Raw genomic sequence first — 23801 nt, forward strand, 5'->3', positions numbered from 1 at the left:
AATATCAAAAAATGAATTAAAAATATGATCAAGAGATCAAAAACATATCACAAATACAATTTATAGGCATACATGCAAATATATTGTACACAAATAATTTATATAAAGTTTATTATTTTTATGTTTTCAGTTTAATATTTGCTGTTGAGTTGATTACTTTCCTGGGAGTACTGAAAGTGAAAATTTTAAAAATAGCTTAACTTCAAGACTACAATATTTATTATTTTAAATTCACTTGCTAAATTTCTGTATAGAATTTGTCTTTTGGTCTTTTCCGAACCAATTCACTAGTCATACTTCAATATAATAAAATATATAATTTATTAAATAGAGCTGTCTGAATACTTTTTAAAAGTGTTATTTTTATAGAATTTTAGCTAAATATATTATGTATCATGTGACAAAAATGGATTTAAAAGATGCTACTCTTTCAAGAATGAAAATTATTTTCTTTTGCAATATTATTAAAACATGAAACTAAGACAAACCAACAAATATCGCTTTTATCTTACCTGGAAATACAACATTCAATAAGGAGGGTAAAACTCAGAACCCTTTCCCAGTTAGTAATATATCTATCTTAAAAATAAAAAGTATATTTAAAAACATCCATGTTACCATATATATTCAAGGAAAATCATTATGAACCGTTTACTCTGGTTACAAGATTTTTTTTATTTTGTAAACTATACATAAACAGTAAAAAAGAAAATTCATTGTACTTTAAATATTATGTAAGGTCAACATTAAAGATTTTATTTAGAGTGTATAAATTAAATGGACAGAACCCAACAGTTTTGTTTTCAATGAATATTATAATATTAAACCAGTTAATCTACTGTTGAAATTAAAGATACCATTGTGTATCATTTAACAATTTTCTCCATTTTTATTATGGGCACTAAATCGTTGGTCTGATATACTTAAAAGTGATGTTGTGCCAAAATGTCTACACAATTAACATGCTAACTAAAATATAGCAATTAAAGTAATTTTTGCTATAGTTAAATCTTAAATGCCACTCTTCACATTAATTATAAACAAGTCCACATGGCAATTATGTAACAAAAGAAAAAAAAAAGAAAGAAACATATTCCATTTTCTTCATTCCAGCAGCAGTACCTTTACTGTGTTAATTTGTTAATTAGGTGTATTTAAATATTGCCTAATATCCTATATTGGTATTCATGCTAAACCTTTCTATTTCTTTTGCAAGGCGCCATACAATACGTTCTCTAAATTTTGGTACTACTAACAAAAATGGCGTAATTCTAAGATTAAATACAAATTTTTATCTGAAACAGTAAATAAAATCAGAATTAACATTTTAAAAATTGACCATAAGGCAAATGAAAAATTGTTACTGAAAATATGGCAGAAATGAATCTTTTTTGTTTGTCCTCTAACTTAAAGGATATCCTTAAATTGCTGGTCAGAAAGATAGAGGAATATGGAAATCATGCTGTTTGAAAATATTAAAATATACATGAGACTGCAATTAAAATTAAAATAAAAATTAGAAAAACTAAGATTTTTAAACTTTCAGAATCCATTATTTTCCATACTTGCCACTTTATAAAATATCCTATCATACCCAGAAAACATCATAATCAAAAACTCACTGTTAATAAGGACTGTAAAATGGTCATTTTGTTTATCCAACTATGTGGTATCTCACTCATGGACCCTGACATTTGGGAAGATGCTACTTGGATTTGTGATTAAGGTCATGCATAACTTTATAAAATCTTTGGGTTCCAGGTCACACACAAGTTATCGTAAATCTAGCCTAGAGTATCTTAGAGTAAAAACAGCACATAGGTTCCCAAGCCATATTGGTTGTTACTTTGTGGAACATTCACAAAGTTTTCTATTTTTTATGAAAAATTTGTTGTAGTAGCTCTTCACAACTTTCTTTTGCCTGGCTATCCTCCATATGTATTTTCTTTTTCTCTAAGGCATATAAAAACTGACAATAAATTATTCTTATTTAAACATAAAGTTCTATAACTTTTAGCTTCAATATTTGAGATAATTATACAAAATAGATGTGAGGTCTAGAATCATTTTGTTTTGGGGAAAAATGGTAATTCTCAATAGGGTGTCACTTTGTAAATATTAGAAATGTGGAATTTATTGACTGCAGGTCTCATTGATCAAATGTATCCATCGTGATCATCATCATCGTCATCATCATCCCCTTCATCTTCATCATCATCTTCAATTTCTTCTTTGTCATTCATCATGTCTTCTTCATCATCTTCATCATCAGCCCATTCGTGGAAGTCTCCACTTGCAAAATCTCCAGAGATCTCAAAATCTATAGCTAATAAAAATAAATACGTATTTTAGTTAAGTGGTGAGTGTAATAATTTATGAAGAAATATTAAATTCTACTGAAAACTGAGGAAATTAATAGCATTTTCAATTTTTTCTTCAGCTTGTTTAACAAAAATGAGAAAAACTTCATTCTCTGAGGAAAAGTTACATGATAAAACTATTATTTGTTAAAAATTTATGTGCTAATTGCAGAATTGTGCTATGTAAGATTTCTAGTTCAGTAATACTGATCTCTGTTTAGTTTTACTAAAAGTTTCTGTCATACTTTGACTTGTACAAATATATAAATTTTCTTCTACAAGACTATCAGGGATATAATTTTTCCCTAAAATATTTACTTCCTAATCCCTGGAACCCATTGCTATGTTTCCTTAGGAAGAAACTGCACATGTGATTACATTAAGGACCTTGAGATGAAGGGAGCATCCTACTTTACACATGAGGGCCCAAATTATCACTTGGTCATTAAAAATAAAAGAACTTTTCCCATCTAGAGTTCAAGGAAATATAATCACACGAGAATGGTCAAAGAGATGTAAAATTGGTGGTTTTAGTCAGAGCAAAGTATCCATAAGCCCAGGACTGTGGGTGGCCTCTAGAAAGTGGAAAAGACAAGGGGATAGATTGTGCCCAAGTGCCTTCAGAAGGGAGCACTGCTCTGCTGATGTGTAGAGGTTGAGCTTGGTGAGACTTGTGATTGACCTGTGGTACACAGAATTGCAAGAGCTGATTAAGCTGCTAAGTTATGGGGGATTTGTTACTATGGAAACAGAACACTAACACTGCTAGGCAATATTTCAAAAAATATTTAAAAGTAACTATATTCTGGAGGTATTAATAAACATACATCTCAGCATGTACTTACTTTTCAAATGTAGTGTTTATTTTTTTGTTTCTAATACTTATTCTTTTTTTGTACCGGGGATCTAATACTTATTTTTATAATACTTTGGTAACTATATGAAACTTATTAATGTAATTCATTGTTTATAAATGGCTGATATCACAATGATACACTAAAATATCCATTTTATGCAAAGAGAATATTGCTTTCCACCTTTCTGTATTTTCTTAGTAACAACATGCCAAAAACACTCCTCAGAAGACCATGTTTCCAAAATAATTTCTTTGTTTCCTTATTGAAATGATTTCCATATAATTTTTATTTGTAACATAAAGAATTAAAATTCTTTATCCATCACTGACATCAGAGATAATTAAAGTAACTAATAATGCAACCACTATAACTATACATTACAAAGACATGTTTTTTACATGTAAAAATTATACAAATTAGCCATCTTTTCTGTTTAGATCTAGCTATGTTGGCCATGTCAGAAGGTGAAGCCAAGTTAATTAAAAGTTTTATGAAATAAATAAACTCATATTTTGAATATAAGGATTTTTTCCTAAATAATCTTTGTCAGTTTGAAAATTGCTTAAGAATACATTTAAATCTTTTCTAAAATGCAAAAGTAAGCACTTTATTTTCATTTTTGACCATTTTTCCTAATCAAATCACAATCCATTAATTTCTGCTGTGTGTGCAATTTTGCAATTAAAATTCTCCATAGGACAATCAAACATCCTGATTTGAGTCTTGCAGTCTGGAAAATTATTTTCTGAAGTACAAAAGATACCACAATGAAATTTAAAAATATATGCATAGGATGTTCAACTTAGTTGTTACTTTTTTGGTATGTACACAGACATTTATGTTCATAAACTAAAATATTAATTAAAAGCACCTTTTAAAAATTAAACAACATTTTTCTCACCTAAACATAAGGAAATAAGCAATATATTGATATAGCTGCAAGTTACAGAAGGTTTTGTTTGTTTTGGTTGGTGAGTGGTGAGCTTACTTATCCACTCAGTTGCCCTCTCTGGAGATATGTACATAAAAGGGTATCCTGTGAGAACATGCCATCCACTAGCTTTCAGCGACTTCCAGTAAAATCAGTGACAAAAATCTGCCTTATCTGAGAGGAAGAAGAAGAATCTGACAGTTGTTTAGGAAATCTGAAGTAGAAAAATGAACACAGGTTTTAATTATTCTCCCCCAAATATCTAAATTAGGCACTTGCATATAATGCAATACAGATTTTTCATATGCTAGGAAAAGTCTTCTTTCCATTCCCTTCACCCTTACATATAACATAGTCTGTGCAAGGTGGGTCTTTATTAAATGCTTTAACAAATGTATTAGGCACTGGAGTACTTAAACCTGAGCTTGGAAAATGATTAAAGAAACAAACTTTCTCCTTACCACAATTGGCAACACCATTTATTCTGGATCCTATTACTTCATTTCCATATCTGTCAACACACCAGCACTGCCCAACACTGCCATGGCATTGTGTTGGCTTGTAGTAACCATCGTCATCACACAGGGGGATGTATTGTCCTATGAAACAAAAACAGTCACAAACACATACATATTTTATGAATAAGTTGAGCACCTTTCCATAGGTATGCACTATGGATCGATGTACTTAAGACATACGCTTGTGGATGCCTCACCATCTTCCACACTATATACTAGTGATACCTGGGGAAGAAAACAAGAAGTCTCTGCTTCCATGGAACTTTCATTGCCATAAGGAACTGTTTTCATTTCATGGGTTCATATGCTGAATTAAGTAAATTAGTATTTTAACATTTGTCACTCTGGAAAGGGCAGTTTTTCCAGAGGTGTAACGCAGAATTAAAATCTGTTTAATGCTATGCTGATATCAAACAATTTGGACCACTTACTATGGGATCCAAGACCCTTCATTATCTCATCATTGCCAACTTTCTAATTTCAATTTTTTCATTTATATTTCCAGATCTTTCTATATTAAGCTATCAATTTCCTCTCAATTCAATGCTGCTTCATCTCTTTGCACACTGCTTCTCTTAACTGGAATCCTTCCCTCCCTCTTTCAGTTTAAAGCTCGACTTAAGTGTGACTGCAATATGAAGGCTTCTTTAACCGGAGGAGATAGTGTTACATCTTTTCCACTGTGAGTGGTGAGTGTGTTCATGAGTGTGAGAGTGCTTAACTAAACTTATGTGTCTGTTTGTGTAGATTGTCATTGCAAAATTTCACCTCTGTGATGACCTTAACATCTAGCACTGTTTCGGTTCTTTGGCTGTCACTGATGTATAAACCCACATACTAGTGAGAACACAGTCTAGTAGAATGAGTGGGAAAGACTGATAATCATTTTTCTATCTCTAACATCTCACACTGTATATATTACATTGTGGGGCCATGTCTGCCTCGCAAGCACAAGGTCCTGAGTTCGATCCCTGGTACCAAAAAAAACAAAAACGAAAAACCCTCCAACATTAGAATAAAAAAACCCTCCAACACTAGAATAAAAATTCTAAAAAAACCCACTAGAATAAAAATTCTAGGAAAGTATAATTTTTTATTGAATTTTCTGATCTTTTTATTTCTGTGATTAGAAATGTCACAGTTATATGGTAAAAGAAAAAAAATAACCAAATGAATTAATAAAATATCCAATCATGTGGAAACATAATTTTACCCTGATAAATAGTTCTGATAGATGATCAACTTCATTTAAAAAATTATAATTCCTTTGTGAGATTTGAGTTACTTGTCTTTCAATGAGATTGATTAAATTTGCTAATAGGGAAAAATTGTGAACTTCTTCTAGGGATTTACCCCATCAAAGCTGAGAAAGAAGTCAACTTCCTAATATCTACATCTTTAAAATAACATTATTTGACATGAAATTATCATCTTTTTATGCCAGTACATTTAGGAACTGAAAAAGAACACTGTAAAGAATTATAGTTGTACTTCAGAATCAATGGAAACCTAAGCTGCAGATTGGAACATGCAACATTCTAATGTTACATAGCAGCTCATCATTTCTCAGATATGCACCATTATCCCACCCAAATCAGAAGAAACATTTGAGTCATTCAGTACTTCTAATAATTATTTTCTTTTCTTTTTTCCTGGTACTTGGGATTAGACTCAGGTCTTTGTGCTTGTCAGGCAGGCATGGCACCACTGAGCTACATTCCTGGTCCAATAATTATTTTAAATTATATTATGAAAGGAGAGTCATAGTGACTCCTCCCAGTGTGCAAGACATGTGCTTTGTGGTTTTGAAACTTAAAAGAAAACCTACATTTTTACAGATTAACAGATTTTATAGTAATAATAGAACTCAGAGGAGTCTAAAATATTTTTCAGTTGAATTTGAATGACTTTTCTCATTGTATAGGAAAAAATTTTGATATGCAGAGATACACTTAAGAGTATATTTACCACTTGTAAGCTATAATTTAGCAACTATTTTGTAATGAATTATGGGAAACAGGATATATTACAGTTTTTAATCATCAGTTATTTTACACAACTAAAAAAATCTTTACTGTACACCATAAAAGTTTTATTTTACACAATGAGCACTGAATTGAGGATTTTCAAGTAATATGAAAAATTATTTTCAGCAAAAGATAGTATGTTGTAATTACATAGATAGGACTTCAAAATTATAGAGTAATGAGATCCATTTGTGCTATTAAATATAGAAATGCATTAATATAAATGAAAAGAAATACTGTGTGGTATCTTACTTTGGTGACTAAAAGGAATTCCAGTGGTGAAATGCAAAATAAATTAGTAGAATCATAGCAAAATTAATTTCTCACATTTTACAAATTTGCTACAATAATTTGGTGCATGGAAAACGTTATCTTTCCAAAGATTGGTGAAAGATTTATGAAAAGTTTATACTATCATTATGTATTTAAGAAAGTAAAATTATTCTAAAGTATTTATTTAGAAATTATGTTGACAAGACTAAACAATAATCAAATATCGTAGTGTAGTGATCTGTTAGTAGTCAAATATTCACATATTTCAAAGCTCTGGGTGAAATTTGCAATTATCTACTTATCCATCTGTCCATACAAATTATATCACCTTGCTAAACCTAAGGTAGTAAAAATACCAATGAAGAACATTAAAAAAGTGGGCTCAAATTCTCTGAGGTACCCAGAACTATTTTTCACTCCATCTTTAAAAATTTTACTTTAAATGACGTATATTATCATAGGTACATAATAACATTAATTCTTAAATTTGTAGCCACAGAATTAGAAGTTTCTGCTGATGCTTTAACTTTAGTATTGTTTAAATCTCTCTTTTTTTAAACTTAATAACTTGCAAGATGAACATTACATTAGGGTAATAAAACAGACATAATATCTTTCAATAGGAGTGATAATAAAAGTAAGTTTAATGGCTTTCAAAAAGTTCATAAATTTTGTGACTCAAATTTAGTGCAGTTTATCTTTGTTGGATTAATATTGATTTTATGTTGCTGTTTCCCTGGGGTTATTTATGTAAGCAATAAAGCCTTCAGAAGAATGAGCGATTACTCACCCAGGAGCTTCTTTACCCCTTGTAGCTTCTGAATATTGCTGAGCTCCGTCTGGCAAGGTGGGTCTGCAATGAGAATAAAAATGTTACTCAAGGATTCCAGTTAAATAAAGAATGTGTACTTTTTATATTATCAAAATCTTAACATCCCCTGTATTATATGATCTCACTTCATTTATATAATGATGTATATATGGTTACCATAAAAGACATTATTGCATTTTTTATATCAAAAAAATTGCTCTTACTGATACATAGAAACTGCATTATAAAATATTAAAATAGCAAAATCATAAATAAATTCCTATTGTCCATCACTGGCTAATGTTAGATAAAATATAAGATAAAACTGGTTCAAATAATTTTGAAATTACTTAATATACCAACTTCAAAATATTGAATTACGAAATGATATATGAGTGATGAGAAGGGTGAAGCAGTAAGATATGGTGCTGAACCTATGTCTCATAATTTAGTATGTGAATCAAAATTACTTCTCCTGGCAGGGTCTAAAATGGGAAGAAGTAATTTGTTTAAAAATCATGAAGAGTTAACTAATTGATTTACTTCATCCTTAAAATTGTCCTTTGTTTTTTCTAATAATCTTATTAATTTCTTATATTAAGTATTAAAGGTGTAGGACTCAAGATGGATGGCATGAGCATATAAAATAGAAGTATAAAATTTTGATGCCTTCCAAATGTGATATCTCAGAAATGAAAGGAAACATTCTAGCTGAATTTTTAATATTGAAAGCATTTCTCTTTTCTATGGGCTAGTTATTGTAAGGTAGAAATGACATATGCTATATATTCACTATCTGAAAATCAAGCTACATTTGACTCTGATTTCTTGTTGATGACCTCACTGAATTAGCTTATCAGTCCTGAAGTTCCGTATAAGGGTAATTTTAGTATTTCAAAAGAAATTGTGAGCAGCTAGGCTGTTGAACTACATAAAATATTTGATTGAAATTACACTCTTGTTACTATTTAGAAGCTACCTCTATAATTCTATTCTTTTAAAAATTATTTTTTCTCTTTTAAAATATCCTATTTTTATTAATGTCAATTTTCATATACTTGTTTAGTTTTTTTCCCCATCTTTCAACACATACTGTACCTAGACTCTGTTTAATTACCATTCCATTCTCAACTTCCTTGAGGTCAACTTTTTGAGCATTCACATATGAATTTTAATTGTTCATGTATGAATAACAAAAACATGTTATGATCACACACACATAAATACTAAAATGCCATAGCAAAATGCCACCATCACAAAAGACTACATGTCTTTACTGAAACATGCCTAGATTTGCTACCTTTTCAATATTTGACTTATTTAAATGTACACCATTTATTAATACTAAGACATAGTTATAGTTTTCTAGAATTGTTTAATAACATAGAAAGTATAAATATAATATAACCAACATATGTGTTTATGTGTGTAAAACTTAAAATATTTTGTTTTTGTTTTTGGTACCGGAGATCGAACTCAGGTCCTTGCGTTTGTGAGCCAGGCGGTGGAACCACTGAGCTAAATCCCTAGCATTTAAATAGTTAACAAAGGAATCCACTTTTTAAACTTTGCCTAAAGTGATTTATATGTAGGCTGCTCAACTAATCCAGTTGACATAGGAGTCATCAATTTATAGATAATCATTTGATCCTTAATTAATAAACTATTGCTAAATATGTAAATATAATTGGTGTAGTGAAATATCCTATACAGTGTGTTCATGTGTCCATGTCAAATATGAGATTCCTCAATACAGGTTAAATAAATTTATCATTCATTTAGCTGTCTAAATTCTTTTACAAGCAATGTTAAAATGAAAAATAGATTATACTTGTGGGATTAGGGTGGGCTTCCTTTAATGGGAAGTGGAACAAGAGATGGAGGAAGAGGAAACTGAAAGAAAAAAGTGGAAATAGAGCTTTTGCCAACAGGAGGGGGAACAAGAATTTGAAGGAGCAGGGAGGGATATAAGGGGTAGGGGATGAAAAAGGAATTGAGATGTGTTATATACATGTACCAACTCCACATAATAAATAATAATTAATAAATAGTCATTATGTACTGGACACATCATTATGTACTCATAAAAATGTTTTTAAAAAAGCAGTGGTACAGTAATGAGTGTACCGCCCCAAACTAATTTCCAGTTTTTTCAATTTAACATCAAAATTACACACAACTTTGTTTCCTTAGTTCCTCCAAATTTCACCATAATATGAATCTTTTAGATGTATTTCCCTATACATTTTAAATATAAATTAAAATTCCTTTAATTTTGATTTTACAAACATTCACACTTCCTAGTTAAAAAGGAATTTATAAAGGTCCAACATCATTCCAACTCTTCTTCGCCCCTCACTGTTCCAGAGTATTGAAAAGTGTCTTGCAGACATATAACAATAAATAACAAAAATAAAATAAAGATAAAGTTAGGTCATATTGAAAATAATTGTATTTTAATGTGCACATTTAAATTATGCATATTCTAAAGATGCTCAATATTTCTCATACAAACTTTATTGTAATACATACTTTCTTTGCCAATGAATCTGTAAAAAGCTAAGGTATTTGAAAATGTTTAAAGACCAAGTCATTTTAAAATAAAATGAGTAAAAATAACTTTACGGTGAATTTGTGGTTCATTCAGCTCATTTAATAAGATCACAAAATAGAACATTAAAACGCCACAGTATAGTGATAAAAAACCCATTTATTTTACACCATGGGCAAAGCAGATAGCAAATTAATTTTAATGATTACTTTTAATATCTATGTTCTCATATCTCTGTGTGTTTCTTGGTGGTTCATAATGGAAAGTATAATGAAGTACATTAATATAAAATATTAATTACTATTTTCATTTTCTTTAGCAAGTTTTCATATTTATCAGTTATGTTTTCAACATGCTGCTTATTTGCTCTTTTATTAAACAGTCAAGTAAGGAAAAATTCTCAACAAGAATGAGACATAGCATCCTCTTATTCTTCTATCATAAAGCAATAGATAAGATTTGAAATGCAGGTCAACTATTTGCACCTAAAGGTATCTCATCTTTTACCTTGCTGTCTCTGGAAGCAGTAGCACCATTCATTGTTTGATATCAAACTGTCCTTGTATGTGTCGCAAGAATTGAAGAATGCCTTAGTACATTGTTCATTCTTATCAAGGTAAATGCTCCCAAGCTCTGACTGGTCCAACAGCAGGTCATAGTTTGTATCAAGTCTATTAAACATCCAGCCAAGTGAGTCCTTGCAAATTGGCAAAATGCTTGTATCGAATCCTAAAGCAAAGACAGAAAATGATTAACTGAATATGAATGATGGTGTCATCAGAAAGTAAAATAAAGCAACACAGATGTAGTTGCTACAGACTCCCTACTGGGTAGTCAGAGAAGTAGGGCTTAAACACATCTTGAGTAATTTTTTTCAAAGTAAAGTGCATATAGTAATATTTACCTTTTAGAATATTTATGAGGATGAATTAGCTATAAAGCATCAGGTACTAATTAGTAATTCATCTAATAGCAGTTTTTATTATAATTATGTATTATTTACATTTTATTGTTCAAGCTTTTACTGAATAAACAGTATATCATGATAAATCTCTTAATAGATTATTATTGTCACATATTATGACATGTTACCACTAAATAATAACACCATGTTGCAAACAACTAAAATTAACTTTAATTCAAATAAAGATGCCACTTTTACAAAAGCATAAGTAACATCTAATAACTAATAACTTCAATAATATCTTTGTATAGTATATCTTTGTCTTTGTAGAACTATGATGATTGCAATATTCCATATAAACTTCTTGGCCAGAGAAAGAATAAACATCATGTGTTACAAATTACTCCAGTGTTATGTTACCCTCAAGGCAATTTTCACAATCACAAATATGTTATAATGGGAGGCAGTCAGGTCACTGTGCGGGAGTAGTTACAGGGAGATGACAAACTGGGTTTGTATTACAGCAGCATAACCCAACATGGGTAATTCTGGGTAAGTCACAGACAACACTGAGCTCAGTGTACAAATAGTATCAGATAGAATATCACTGTTTTGAGCAATTATAAAATAATCCAGAATCTAAAAAACGACATGTACCTCCAAGAAGCCAAAGGAGGTCAGTCGTTCTTACTCATGACAAACACCCACTCCATACAAGCTAATATTAATTCAGTTAAATTTCTTAACAAATTGCTAAAGGCTGAGTGTAGGTCACCACTACAGTAAACAAAAAGAAGCCACAAATAGAAGAAACCATCTCAATTAACTGCCATTTTCCCCCAAGCCTCAGTGAGCTCTCTAAAAAAACAAGGAAAGAAGAGAGAAACAAGGAGGTGAGAAGGGTACATCCATCTTCTCCATATGGGACAGAGTGGAGAAGTCCTAGGGAAGAGCCAGATATTGTGCCACTGTGTGGGAAAGATAAGGATCTGCTCCTTTCAGGGAGAAGGAAAATAATTTTTAAAAGTACTGTGCTTGGGAAAGATTGAAGAGAATATCCTGACTTCAGACTATTAGAGAATTCCTACTACTGACAGTGATGTAGGATAGTGGAGAAAGAGGAAGAGAAAGAAGAAGAAAGAAAAAACATTTAAGAGCTATAGAAAATTACCAAATACTTTAACAGGGAAGTAATTAAGTGACACAAAGAGAGGAGAGAATTAAAGTGGGATATGGAAAATATTTCATAGATTAATGAGAAATCCCAAAAGTAATGAATGAATCAAACCACATTTAAGAATCTTAGAGGACACCAAACAGAATAATGAATCAACCAACAAAGCAAACAATTAAATAGAATTTGGACACATTATAGTTAAATTAATCAAAACCAGTAATAGGAAGGAAAAAAATTAAAGCTTCTAGAAGCAAAATACGTGTCCTTCTAGAGGAGCAAGGGTAAGAACATAGCAGAGATAAAACCATGGAAGTCAGAATAGAAGAGTGACAAGGATTGCATGCTGGAAGGAAAATAAAGCTCTCAACCCAACATTCTTTTTAAAAAGAAAGAAGAGATGCCTTTTTGAGAAAAACAGCAAACATGAGTTATAAAAATATTTTTAAAATGGGCTTCTGGAGTAGAATACATATACTAGGCAGAAACTTCACTCTACTGAAAATATTAAAGCCTTCTAGAAATAGCATCATTAAAGATATAAATTCAAATTTTTATTTTAAATGGCTTTAGCATAATATAATGTCTAGTCCAAAATTAGTAATATACTATATGTTTATGGATATACGAAAGCAAAACATTTGTCAAAAAGAGCACAGAATGCCAGAAAAATTGGGAGTTGTGCATCCTCATTTACATATATATATATATATATATATATATATATATATATATATGATGGCAAAAATATTTAAAGGTCTAGTGTGACAAATTAGGTTTGTGTTTTTTTTTAATCCTAGGGTAACCATTAAAACACTTTTAAAATACAGATAACCCTGTTCACATAAAACATTAAATCATAAAATATAATTGTTCCAAAACAAGACATTGTAAGAAAGAAAAATGGCAGGGATGAAAAATATAAAAATCTACTAGAAAGTAGATTGCAGTTAAACTATTTCAATAACTAAATTAAATATAAATGATCTGAACATATCAGATAAAGTACAAAAAATGTCATATTGGATTAAAGAAAGCTTTCCTCAAGAAAATAATTAAAAAGGCATATTAAGCAGAAATAAAAAAGATGGAACAAAGTGTCATGAGAGCACTAATGAAAAGAAAGCCAGAATGAACATATAAATAATAAATCTGACTTCAGTATAGAAATGTGATCAGGATGAAATGGAACATCACATAATGATAAAAAGTTTCACAAGCAGACACAATGTCTCTGAATATGTAATGTATCTAAAATTAAGTCTCAAAATACCTGAGGTAGAAAATCTAAAGAAACCTAAGAGAGGAATAGGCAAGCCCTTAATTTCATCTGCTGATTTTGACACCCTTCCATAAACAAGCAATACAAGCAGTAGATAGGTGAATGTAATGCTATAGAAGATCTGTACAACATTATCACTTATCATCAGATAGACCTAATTTATATTGATAGAAAAGTCCTACAACTAATGACAACCAAAGTTCCTTTCAGGAACATACGGAACATACTCTAGGTCATTAAACCTTCACAATATAAAAGAACAGAAATCAAACAAAGTATTATACAAGAAAACACAAAATTTCGGGTTTTTTTCTTAAATTCTTTTATTGGTACATTTTAGGTATACAATACGTTTACATTTATCATTGGGTGCTTGTACCTGTACATGATGTATCTTGGTTCTTATTTTTTTCCCCATTACCTGTGCACCCTTCACCCCCTCCACCCTTCCCTATTTACATAGACTTCATTTCCATTTTTTTTTCTTTTCTCATAGTTTTTCTTTTCCCTCCTTTCCTTTCCCCTTCCCCTCCCGTCACCCCTTCATCTTTGAACCTTTTTTCCTATTTCAAATTATCAATTATTCATTTTAATCATTTTAACCCTTGTTTACACTATCAGTTTCTCACACTAGAGAAACTATTTGGTATTTACACGTGTGTCCTATTTATTTCACTTAAGAGAATGGCCTCGATATGCATCTATTTAGCTATAAATGACTCTAGTTAGAAAAAAACAAATTTCTGCAATAGATATCATTAACAATAAGAAAGGTAAATATATATATATATATTACCTTACATAAATATATATCTATTATACACACACACACACACATATATATATTTATCTTGAAAGGAAAATCCAGTCCCCCAAAAATAACATGGGTCGAATGATTGCTAAGACACAATTTTGAATCAAGAGGAAAATATAATTTTTCAACAGAATCTTATACTATATTAATAAATTATTGCATGAGCTTTTGTCACTTTATTGTAAACCACTAAATTTATCCAAAATTTGAGATGTAACTGTAAGTTTTTGTACAACACAAAATTATGCTACTGGTAAAAACTTATTAGAATTTACCAAATCCTCAGTAGCATATTTTTACATTGCCATATGAACCTTTGCTCTCAACTGCTAATGATAAAAGTTCTAATCTGTTAAATCACTATGAAAATTCATATAGTGAATGGCTGTTCCTGTTTAGAAAAATTTCACAGAGCTTTAAAAATGTATTAAATCCACTTTAATCCTAATCTACAAATAGATAATAAACAGCAAATATAACTGGTAATTTTCAACACTGTAACAAGCTGAGGTAGGAATGGTAGTGCACACAATTCAAAATGAGGAAAATTAATGAAAATTCAATGGAAGTCCATGCTTTCACCTATTATGGCAATTGTTTTAATGCTTTGAAAAAGTGAACATTCATGCTTCAAAGTACAAAGGGCAAGATCTACTGTTTACCCCTCTGATGTACTGCAAGTAGAAACATTCTCTTTTGTAGGATTTTTTAAAATTCATTAATTTTATCGGTACTTTTTCGGTATGCAATGTGATGGCATTCATCACTGGGAATTTGTACCTTTGTATGATCTTGGTTCTTATATTTTTCCCCATTCCCCTGCCCTCCCTTCAACCCCTCCACAACTTCCTATTTACAGACTTTGTTTCCATTTTTTTTCCTTTTATCATATTTCGTTCTTTCCCTTCTTTTCTTTACACTACTCCTCCCACTTCCCTTTCCCCTTTGGACCTGGATTTTGAAGCATGTCCATAACCACTGTACAACAATCACTTCAAGATTAACCAGTTATCTTTTGTCATATAAATGAATTGTGGACAACTTTAAAAATTTAAAAATATATTCATGCTGGAATAGAGAGGTCAGGATTTTGTGAGAAAATGCTTTCTTACAGAATGTACACTAAGATACATACATTAAAGTCTAAACAGAAAAGAAATAAAGTCCAAATGAAAATATAGTGAGCAAATATTTACAAAACAATGAAGTTTTATAACATGAAATTAATTAGACAATAATAAGCAAGCAGCTGCATACTGCGTATACTATGGTTTCATTCATGTTAAAAAATGCTACTGTCTTCCATGCTGGCACATGCTTGCTATTCCACCACTACGGGAGGTTGAAATAGGAGGATTGCAAGTTTGAGCCCAGCCTGAAAACCTTAGCAATTTAGAGAGTCAGTGTCTCAAAATAAAAAATAAAAATAAAATATGGTTGGGGATTGAGACTCAGTGTAAAATCCCTAGAGACAATCCCCAATACCAAAAAATAAAGTTATATGAGTATATATTTTATAAGCATGAGGTACAATTGGAAAATTATATGTAGGCTGCTAAGAATTTTTACCTCATGATGGAGGGAATGGATGGAGTTGGCAAAAGGAATCTCTCTTCTTATACTTTCACACATTATTTTAAAAAATAACTATATATTTATTGTGCAATTAATATATAGATTATGAAAAATTAAAATTGACATATACAAAGTTAAATATATTATCTTCCTGCAATATTTTGAAAATAATTTAACACTCATTAGTGTCTCAAAGGATTCATCATAAAATTAATTGGGATTTTATTAGCTACCACATGGTTCAAGGATAGCTGTGGCATAGACTTCTGTCTTCATATTGAACAACTCATGATAATTGTGCTTTTGACTTAGTTTGTTTACTTTTTATTTACACTTTTCCCCTTGGTTTTAGCTACCAGCTCTTGATGGTTTCAAGACACCTACTATGCAAACATGCAAGGATTTTGTATATGACTGATTGGCATTGGAGAAAAATTCAATAATTATCCATGTGTTATAACTGACTGAATGTACGAAGTATACGATTACAATGTGAAGTTTTTCTTGGCCTGCTTGTTAGATTTTTTGGAAGAGCAAGTCTTCTCACTTTTGTTTACCAGGTTTAGCTGGCTAGTTAAAAGTACTCTGAACATCCCACCTCTTTAAATTTTGAAAGTAAAATATTCATTTTATTGAACACAAATTGCAAATAAAGTTGACAGTCTTTCTCACCAGTGAGAAACACAGATAGTCCTCATTTAATGGTTTAACCTATGTTCAGACTCACTACCAAGAAGGCCTGCTGTTTGGATACAACCCACTGCTTGGATTTACAAACATCTTTTATTTTGTACAGATCTGTACATCTTTTTGATACAGCCTCAATGTCTTTTTTTTGGTGGAATACATTTTATTTATATAGTACTGTAGGCTGCTGATTGTACGGTATGGTACCATACTGCCATTTTATGTTCGCTTATACATCACAGTACCATATGTAAGAGTTATGCAAATAAAACCAAAATTCTTTGACCATTTCTTCATTCTGAACCTTGTAATGTACATACTATATAGAATTCCTCATTTAGCAAAAAATTCATTCATGACCTAGTTTCAAGAATGCAGAGCACCTGTAGCCCATAGTATTTTAAGTATGTGCAATAAACATGTTATGTAGATAAACACAGCGGTTATGAAAGACAAATGTGTGCACAGATGGTTGCTTGTTTTGCCTCAATATTTGAAGTATGCACGATTTGTCTGTTTTGATGCATAAGCGAGTGACATGGAGCACAGTCTTATGACACCTGTTGATCACATACGACACAGGCAGAACAGCTGTGCCAAAGGGCCGGAAAAATTGACCAGTGCACCCTTTTTATCGGGCTCACGTCTAAGGACTATTTGCTTCCAACAGTTCCTCAGGTGATAATAAAACTGATTCATCTGGAGTTAAATAAATTCTCAGATATAAGCAAACTCTTTAGAATTGATGTTACCTTTGAAACTTTTGGACACCTAGAAATGTCTCATGTCATAGGTGTGCATATATTTTTTAACCATCACATATGTACACTTCTGAACCATAGGAAACAATCGAACAACTAATTAGCACTGTTATTCTTTGCTCTGATTGTTTTATGTGTTTGATTTTTGTCTTACATTACTACATGCTTTATATGTCTTTCTATCCTGCAAGGTATTCACTGAAGAGGCAGACAGTACAGTGGCTCTGTTAATGCCAGTTTCACTGTCAAGGGTATTTGGCATTTCCAATGATTTTTACACAGTCAAGCAGGTTCATGGTTCTGTGCTATCTTATTAGTAGTATTTTAGTTTCACTGGCCCCTTGCACTGACCTTCGGAAGCTCCTTCATGAATGAGCCAAAACTTCACATTCAAAACACAGCGTCCACCAATTCCAACTGTGTGATTAATGTAACCTTGAAGAATTCTTAGGAGCTGCTAAGATGCCAGGAAAGGGCATGTGAGGAAGTATAGGAATAGATATTTTATTGATTTGCTAAAGATCATATCTGGATTGAATCTCCTTTACAATTACGACTAATGAGCACTTTCTATATCACTACTATATCATAAGATATCCAGGATTTTCTGAATCATTCTTCATCCCTGCCTTTTCTGACATGTGAGGGATCAATACTGTCTGAACCTAGTTAATGGGATAATTCATTGGTGGCTACTGTATTTTATTTCAAAGGCTACTGGACAGCATGTATTCTTAAACCATTTTGATTGAACTATTTTGATAATATGATGTCTGATACAGTTAGTCTTTTTTTTAAAGATCTACCTGTCGATCTACCTGTTTAATGCCCATATCAACTTATGACAGAGGCATGCTGTTTGGACTTATGATTTGTTGCTCAGAGTTAGGTTCTGTCATATTTTTTTGTACAGTTCTATACGTCTTGTTTAAAGGGCCTCAATGTCTTTTTTAATACACTATACCTTATTGATACAGTGCTGTAATTTTTCCCGATTGTATTTTGCAATACAGTAGTGTAGTTTTATGATCTGTTATACATCACAGCACTGTATGTAAGAACTATGAGAATAAAAGCATGACCATCAAGTTGTAGTCTCCTCTGACCATTTCTTTGTTCTGAATCTTGTAATGCACAGACTATATACAATTCCTCATTTAGCCACGAAGGTAATATCTTAGTAATATGTAAGTGCATAATTAAATTTTATTATATAGGATTATAATGTCTACCTAATAAAAGAAGAAAATGCCAGATGTCTCAATAATCGGAACCACCAAAATGAGTAAAGACTTGGATGTTTAACTTTATTGCTGGAAATAAGAAAATTTATCTACCATCTCTACAAATCTTTGTTTTCAAAAGCTGAAGTTCCTTGCTATATCTAGAAGCTTCCTAAATACGTTAAAATGGGGAATTATTTTTAAACCATCTGATTCCATATTCAGTCTTCTTCTCAATGTGAAGACAGCATGACATAAAGTGAGCATAATCTTGGTAAGAAATTGGAATGAATTCAATTACCCTGTGGGTTGAAGTAATAGCATCATTTTCTCTGACAAAGGAGAACATTTGGTGTGTAGGAAAGTAGCAAGGAGACATTATCTTAATCTGAATCAGTGTTAATCTAAGGATTTTGCATGTGATGCTGATGTCCTGATGTTTTCAAAATCGATAAAAGGAAAATTAATATAGCCTCACTTTCAAAGAGGAAGACATTCTCAATTGTGGCCAAATTTAAAAAAACCTGGGTATTGTTGTTCTGCTATATATTTTTGGAGATTTTTTTATAATAAAGCAAATTCAGTGCACATATATTATAATAGATAAAGCATATAATTATTGCACAAAGACTCAAACAAGTACTTTCATGGCAATGATAGCAGAATCAGAGGTAAATGACCCCATTTTCTTTATATTTTTATCACAAAACTCATTTTAAGATTTTTATCTTCTTAGTTGCTTTTCTATGATCATTTTTCAGTGATTGCTTTAAAATATAGTCAAACAAAATACATTGAAGAAACATGTTTTTTAAAAAAGTAGATTTTAGTTGTTAAAAAATAAGGGTACAATTTATTAAAAAGCCGTGGCATTGCTGACATTTTGTGCCAACTCAAACCATTTATTTATGAAATATTTATCCAATCCAAGGTTTGAATGAAAATCTATTCTTGGGTAATGGTTGTACAGTTCTTTGTGTAAAGGTTGTGATAAAATGTATTCAATGAAAAGCTCAGATTAGGATCATATTGTGTTGGAGAGCTATGAATAGCCACCAAAATAATTACTATAACAAAACTATTTTCACTATATTTAAATCTTTTTAGCAGAGTAGTAATATATTTAACTAACGTAAAATATATAACAGTGTTAACTTAATGACCTGTTGTCTTCGTCACTTTCAGCTTGCTGGAACGAAATACCTAAGAGCTATGACTTAAAGGAGCCGAGGTTTATTTTGTCTCAGTTTTGGGCCAAGATCAGCTGGCTCCAAGGCAGAAGTGGGATGGTAGAGGGGATGGCAGAGGAAAAGGTGCTTAACCCTGGTCAGCCAGGAAGCAGAGGCCAAAGTGAGGAGTCTGGGAGGGACTTATGTCTTTGAGGTCCTACCTCAAGCTTGCTTCTAAGGAGACCTCACCTTCCTGCAGCACAGTCACCATATTCAGCCCCAAATTAATCACCTTCCATTGTATTATTTTTTTAAAAAAAAACACTCATCTTCTGTATCTATTCATCAATTGATGGACATTTGGGCTGTTTCCAGTACTTTGCTACTACAAACTCTACTGGTATAAACATAGGTGTGCATATAGCACTGTGGTATGATGTTTTCAATTCTTTCAAGAAGATACCAAAATGGGGAATACCTGGGTCAAATGGAACCTCCAGTTTAGTTTTTTGAGGAATTTCCACACTAATTTCCACAGTGATTGCACCATTCTACACTCTCACCAAGAGTGGAGAAGGGTTCCTTTTTCCCTACAGCCCAACTAGCATTTGTTACTGGTTCACTTCTTTATAACAGCCATTCTTTCTGGAGTGAGATGGAATCTCAGTGTTATTTTAATTTGGATCTCTCAAATGACCAGTGATGTTGATATTTTTAAAACATATTTATTTGCCATTTCTACTTCATCTGAGAAGTGTCTATTCATTTCACATGCCCATTTTTGGATTGGGTCTTTAAATCTGGGGGTCTGATTTTTTTTATTTCCTTATATATTTTAGGTATTAGTTCTTTGTCTGAGGAACAACTGGCCAAAAATTTTTTTCCCCGCTCTGTGGATTATTTCTTCACTCTGCCATAAAGAAGGGTAAACTTCAGACATTTGTAGGTAAGAGGATGCACCTTGAGACCATACTCTTAAGTGAAATAAATCAGACACACATGTTCAAATATTCCAGGCTTCTCTGGTGTGAGAAATGGGTATTGTGAAATAGGAAGAAAATATTCAAATAGGAAGGAGAACTAGGGAGGGAGTAGGGGGAAAGGAAGGAAGGAAAAAGGAAAAAAGAATAGAAGTAAAAATGGGGAAAAAAGCTATTGTAAATAAGAAGGGGAAATGGGTTGAAGGGAGGGGAGGGAAATGGAAAAAAAAGAAAAATCAAGATATATCATGTAAAGGTACAAATTCCCTATGATGAATGTATATCTTTTTTCTTTCTCTCTTTTCTTTTTTCTTTCTTTCTTCATTTCTTTCTTTGTTTTGTTTTCTTCCTTCCTTCCTTCCTGTCTTTCTTTCTTTCTTTCTTTTCTTTCTTTCTTTTCTTTCTTTCTTTTCTTTCTTTCTCTTTCCCTTCCTTCCCTTCCTTCCTTCCTTTCTTCCTTCCTTCCCTTTTTTCTTTCTTTCTTCCTTCCTTCCTTCCTTCCCTTCCCTCCCTCCCTCCCTCCCTTCGTTCATTCATTCGTTCGTTCCTTCCTTCCTTCCTCCTTCCTTCCTTCTTTTTTTTAGAGACTGGGTCTCCCTATGCAGTTCAGGCTGGCTTTTAACTCACTATGGAGCCCAGGCTGGCCTCGGACTCACACACTCTTGCTGCCTTAGCCTCCCAATTTCAAGGATCACAGATGTGTACCACTATGCCCAGCATTCTATATATCTAAAATGTATCAATAAAATTAATTAAAAAATTAAAAAATAATCACCTTCCAAAAGCCCACCTCCTAACACATGAACTTTCTGGGGAGCATTCCAGATCTGAACCATAACACCAATGATGAAGCTAGGAAGTTCCCCTTTCTGTGTAAAACCATAATCCAGTTTCACAGTATCTTGCCTTTTAAACAGGAGCGAAGTATATTTTCATATAAATTTCAAATCTTGACTTTTTTTCTCCTATTCTGCTATTGGGAGAAAGAATCTTGCCCTCTTTGAGACTCCATGTCATTCAGAGATTAGGAAAAAGCAATTACAGGGTTCCTTATTGCTTTTCAAAAATTAGGACAATATCTAGATAATCAATTTTTTGATTCACTAATTTATTCATCAAACAAATTGTTACCGAGTCCATATTATGTCCCCCAACTTTCTATTACTTGGGCAGTGCACAGTGGAAAGTTTCTGGCCTCCTAAATTTTGTATATTATTTGGAAGAGAGAGAAAACAATGTGGTAAACGTGTTTATGTCAGGTAGCAATATATACCTGAAGAAAAACAAAGCAGTCTAAAGGAGGAAGACCCTGTGATGGTGGTTTTATTCCATACGGGGTGGAAGGGAAGGCAGTTGATGATGATGGCTATTTGAGCAACAACTAGGTGAAGTAGGGAGTATGTGCCACATAGACATCTGGGGGAAGAAGGTTCTGGGACACAAACATAAACCAGAAGCCCTACAATGCCTCCTAGAACTTACAGAGAGGTCAGTTGGCAGTAGTAAGCTACAAATGTCACAATTTAGTAGTCTGGTTTCAGAGTAGAAAAAATAAAGAAAATATTACTCATTCTACATTCAGCTTAACTGCCGTTGTAGCTATAGTCAATCTATAAATAATGACAATATTGTTATGCTGGGTTATAAGATATGGGTGACAGAAGGCAAAAGATGTCAGGGCTTGGTTTGAAGTTTTACACAGTGTAATTTGGCAGTAAACTGAAACAAAATGATAAAAGGCATGAGCTACACCTGGAAAGAAAAAAAATGTAGACCATTAAAGTATCATAGATTAACTTCCAAAGAAATAGTGAAATTTCAGGTGACTTTTATTAGGTTGTACCTTAGAATTTATTAGGTTTTTAAAAATTCCAAAATTGATAATTTCTAAAGGATTAACCTTTAGATCAACCATATATATATATATATATATATATATATATATATATATATATATATGCTGGTTTTGGCTGTCCTGGATCACATCTGTGGGACTTTATTGTTCCCTGGGTTGGAATGGAAAATATCCTGTAGCTAAGGATTTGTTTGAAGTAGAGGGTTGAATTCTTTGGCTTAAGGCTATGCTTTGATAAAGATGGCATGCGTGATAACCATTTTTGACTTCCCTTCTGCATGTCAAAGGGTTCAGTGGCAGCTCAGTCCCACCTCTTAAAGTCAATCGTTAACTTTTTACTCTTTGTCCACAAAACCAATCATATATGTATAAGTATTGATAAATATTTTCAAAGAAACTATATATAGGGCTGGGGATATAGCTCAGTACGACTGTCTAGCATGCTGGGTTCAATCACCTGGACAGAAAAAGAAACTGCATATTCTCTTCATATCTAATATTCTAATACACAGAAAGCAAGCTCTGTAGTAAAGCAAAAATAATAATTTAAATGAAAATTACATTAATCATTTAAGGAAATCATTGGTAAAGATTTGTCCAAATACAAAAACTCTATTTCAAAGGAAGTATTTACACACTAAACAATCGATTTTGGTTTGTAAACATTCTTCCTCACATAACCAAAAAAGAATATGCATTATACCTCTCTCCTGAATATTTACCCCTACTATTACAATCTTGATACTTACATACAAACATGCACAAATATTTTGTAAATTGTATCCAATAAAATACAGATATTTATTAAAAGGCCAGGTGATTTTTTTCTTTCATTATTGTAATTATTATTACATTTATTATTAATATTTCCAGTAGCAATTCAAGAATATACAGCTCCACTCACTGAAGATCAATAACAAAAATATTTTTAGAAAATAATAAAAGAAAAGAAAAAAGTCAATACATGTAATAAAGAAACCAGATGTGATTTTTCTTTATACTGTACTGGCACTTTTCCACATTAAATGTAAAGCTGGTCAATTCAGTGC

At 31.8% G+C, this 23801-nt stretch overlaps 1 protein-coding gene across 2 annotated transcripts in view; it reads right to left on the minus strand.

Moving 5' to 3' along the window:
• Positions 1 to 485: 485 nt before the first annotated feature.
• Spock3 (SPARC (osteonectin), cwcv and kazal like domains proteoglycan 3) overlaps positions 486 to 23801 on the minus strand; it is a 384839-nt gene continuing 361523 nt past the window's right edge. For both annotated transcript variants that reach the window (XM_087216994.1, XM_004874610.4), the window contains 4 exons: positions 10836 to 11057; positions 7757 to 7819; positions 4610 to 4747; positions 486 to 2326 (listed from right to left, as the gene is read on the minus strand). In XM_087216994.1, coding sequence (XP_087073120.1) covers positions 2157 to 2326; positions 4610 to 4747; positions 7757 to 7819; positions 10836 to 11057 — 593 coding nt within the window. In that variant the 3' untranslated portion in view covers positions 486 to 2156. The remainder of the gene's footprint in view (positions 2327 to 4609; positions 4748 to 7756; positions 7820 to 10835; positions 11058 to 23801) is intronic.

This window comes from Heterocephalus glaber, unplaced genomic scaffold (assembly GCF_053883595.1).
Source record: "Heterocephalus glaber isolate CG9 unplaced genomic scaffold, H.glaber_assembly_v1.0 deba00001461, whole genome shotgun sequence".
Classification (NCBI taxonomy): domain Eukaryota; kingdom Metazoa; phylum Chordata; class Mammalia; order Rodentia; family Bathyergidae; genus Heterocephalus; species Heterocephalus glaber.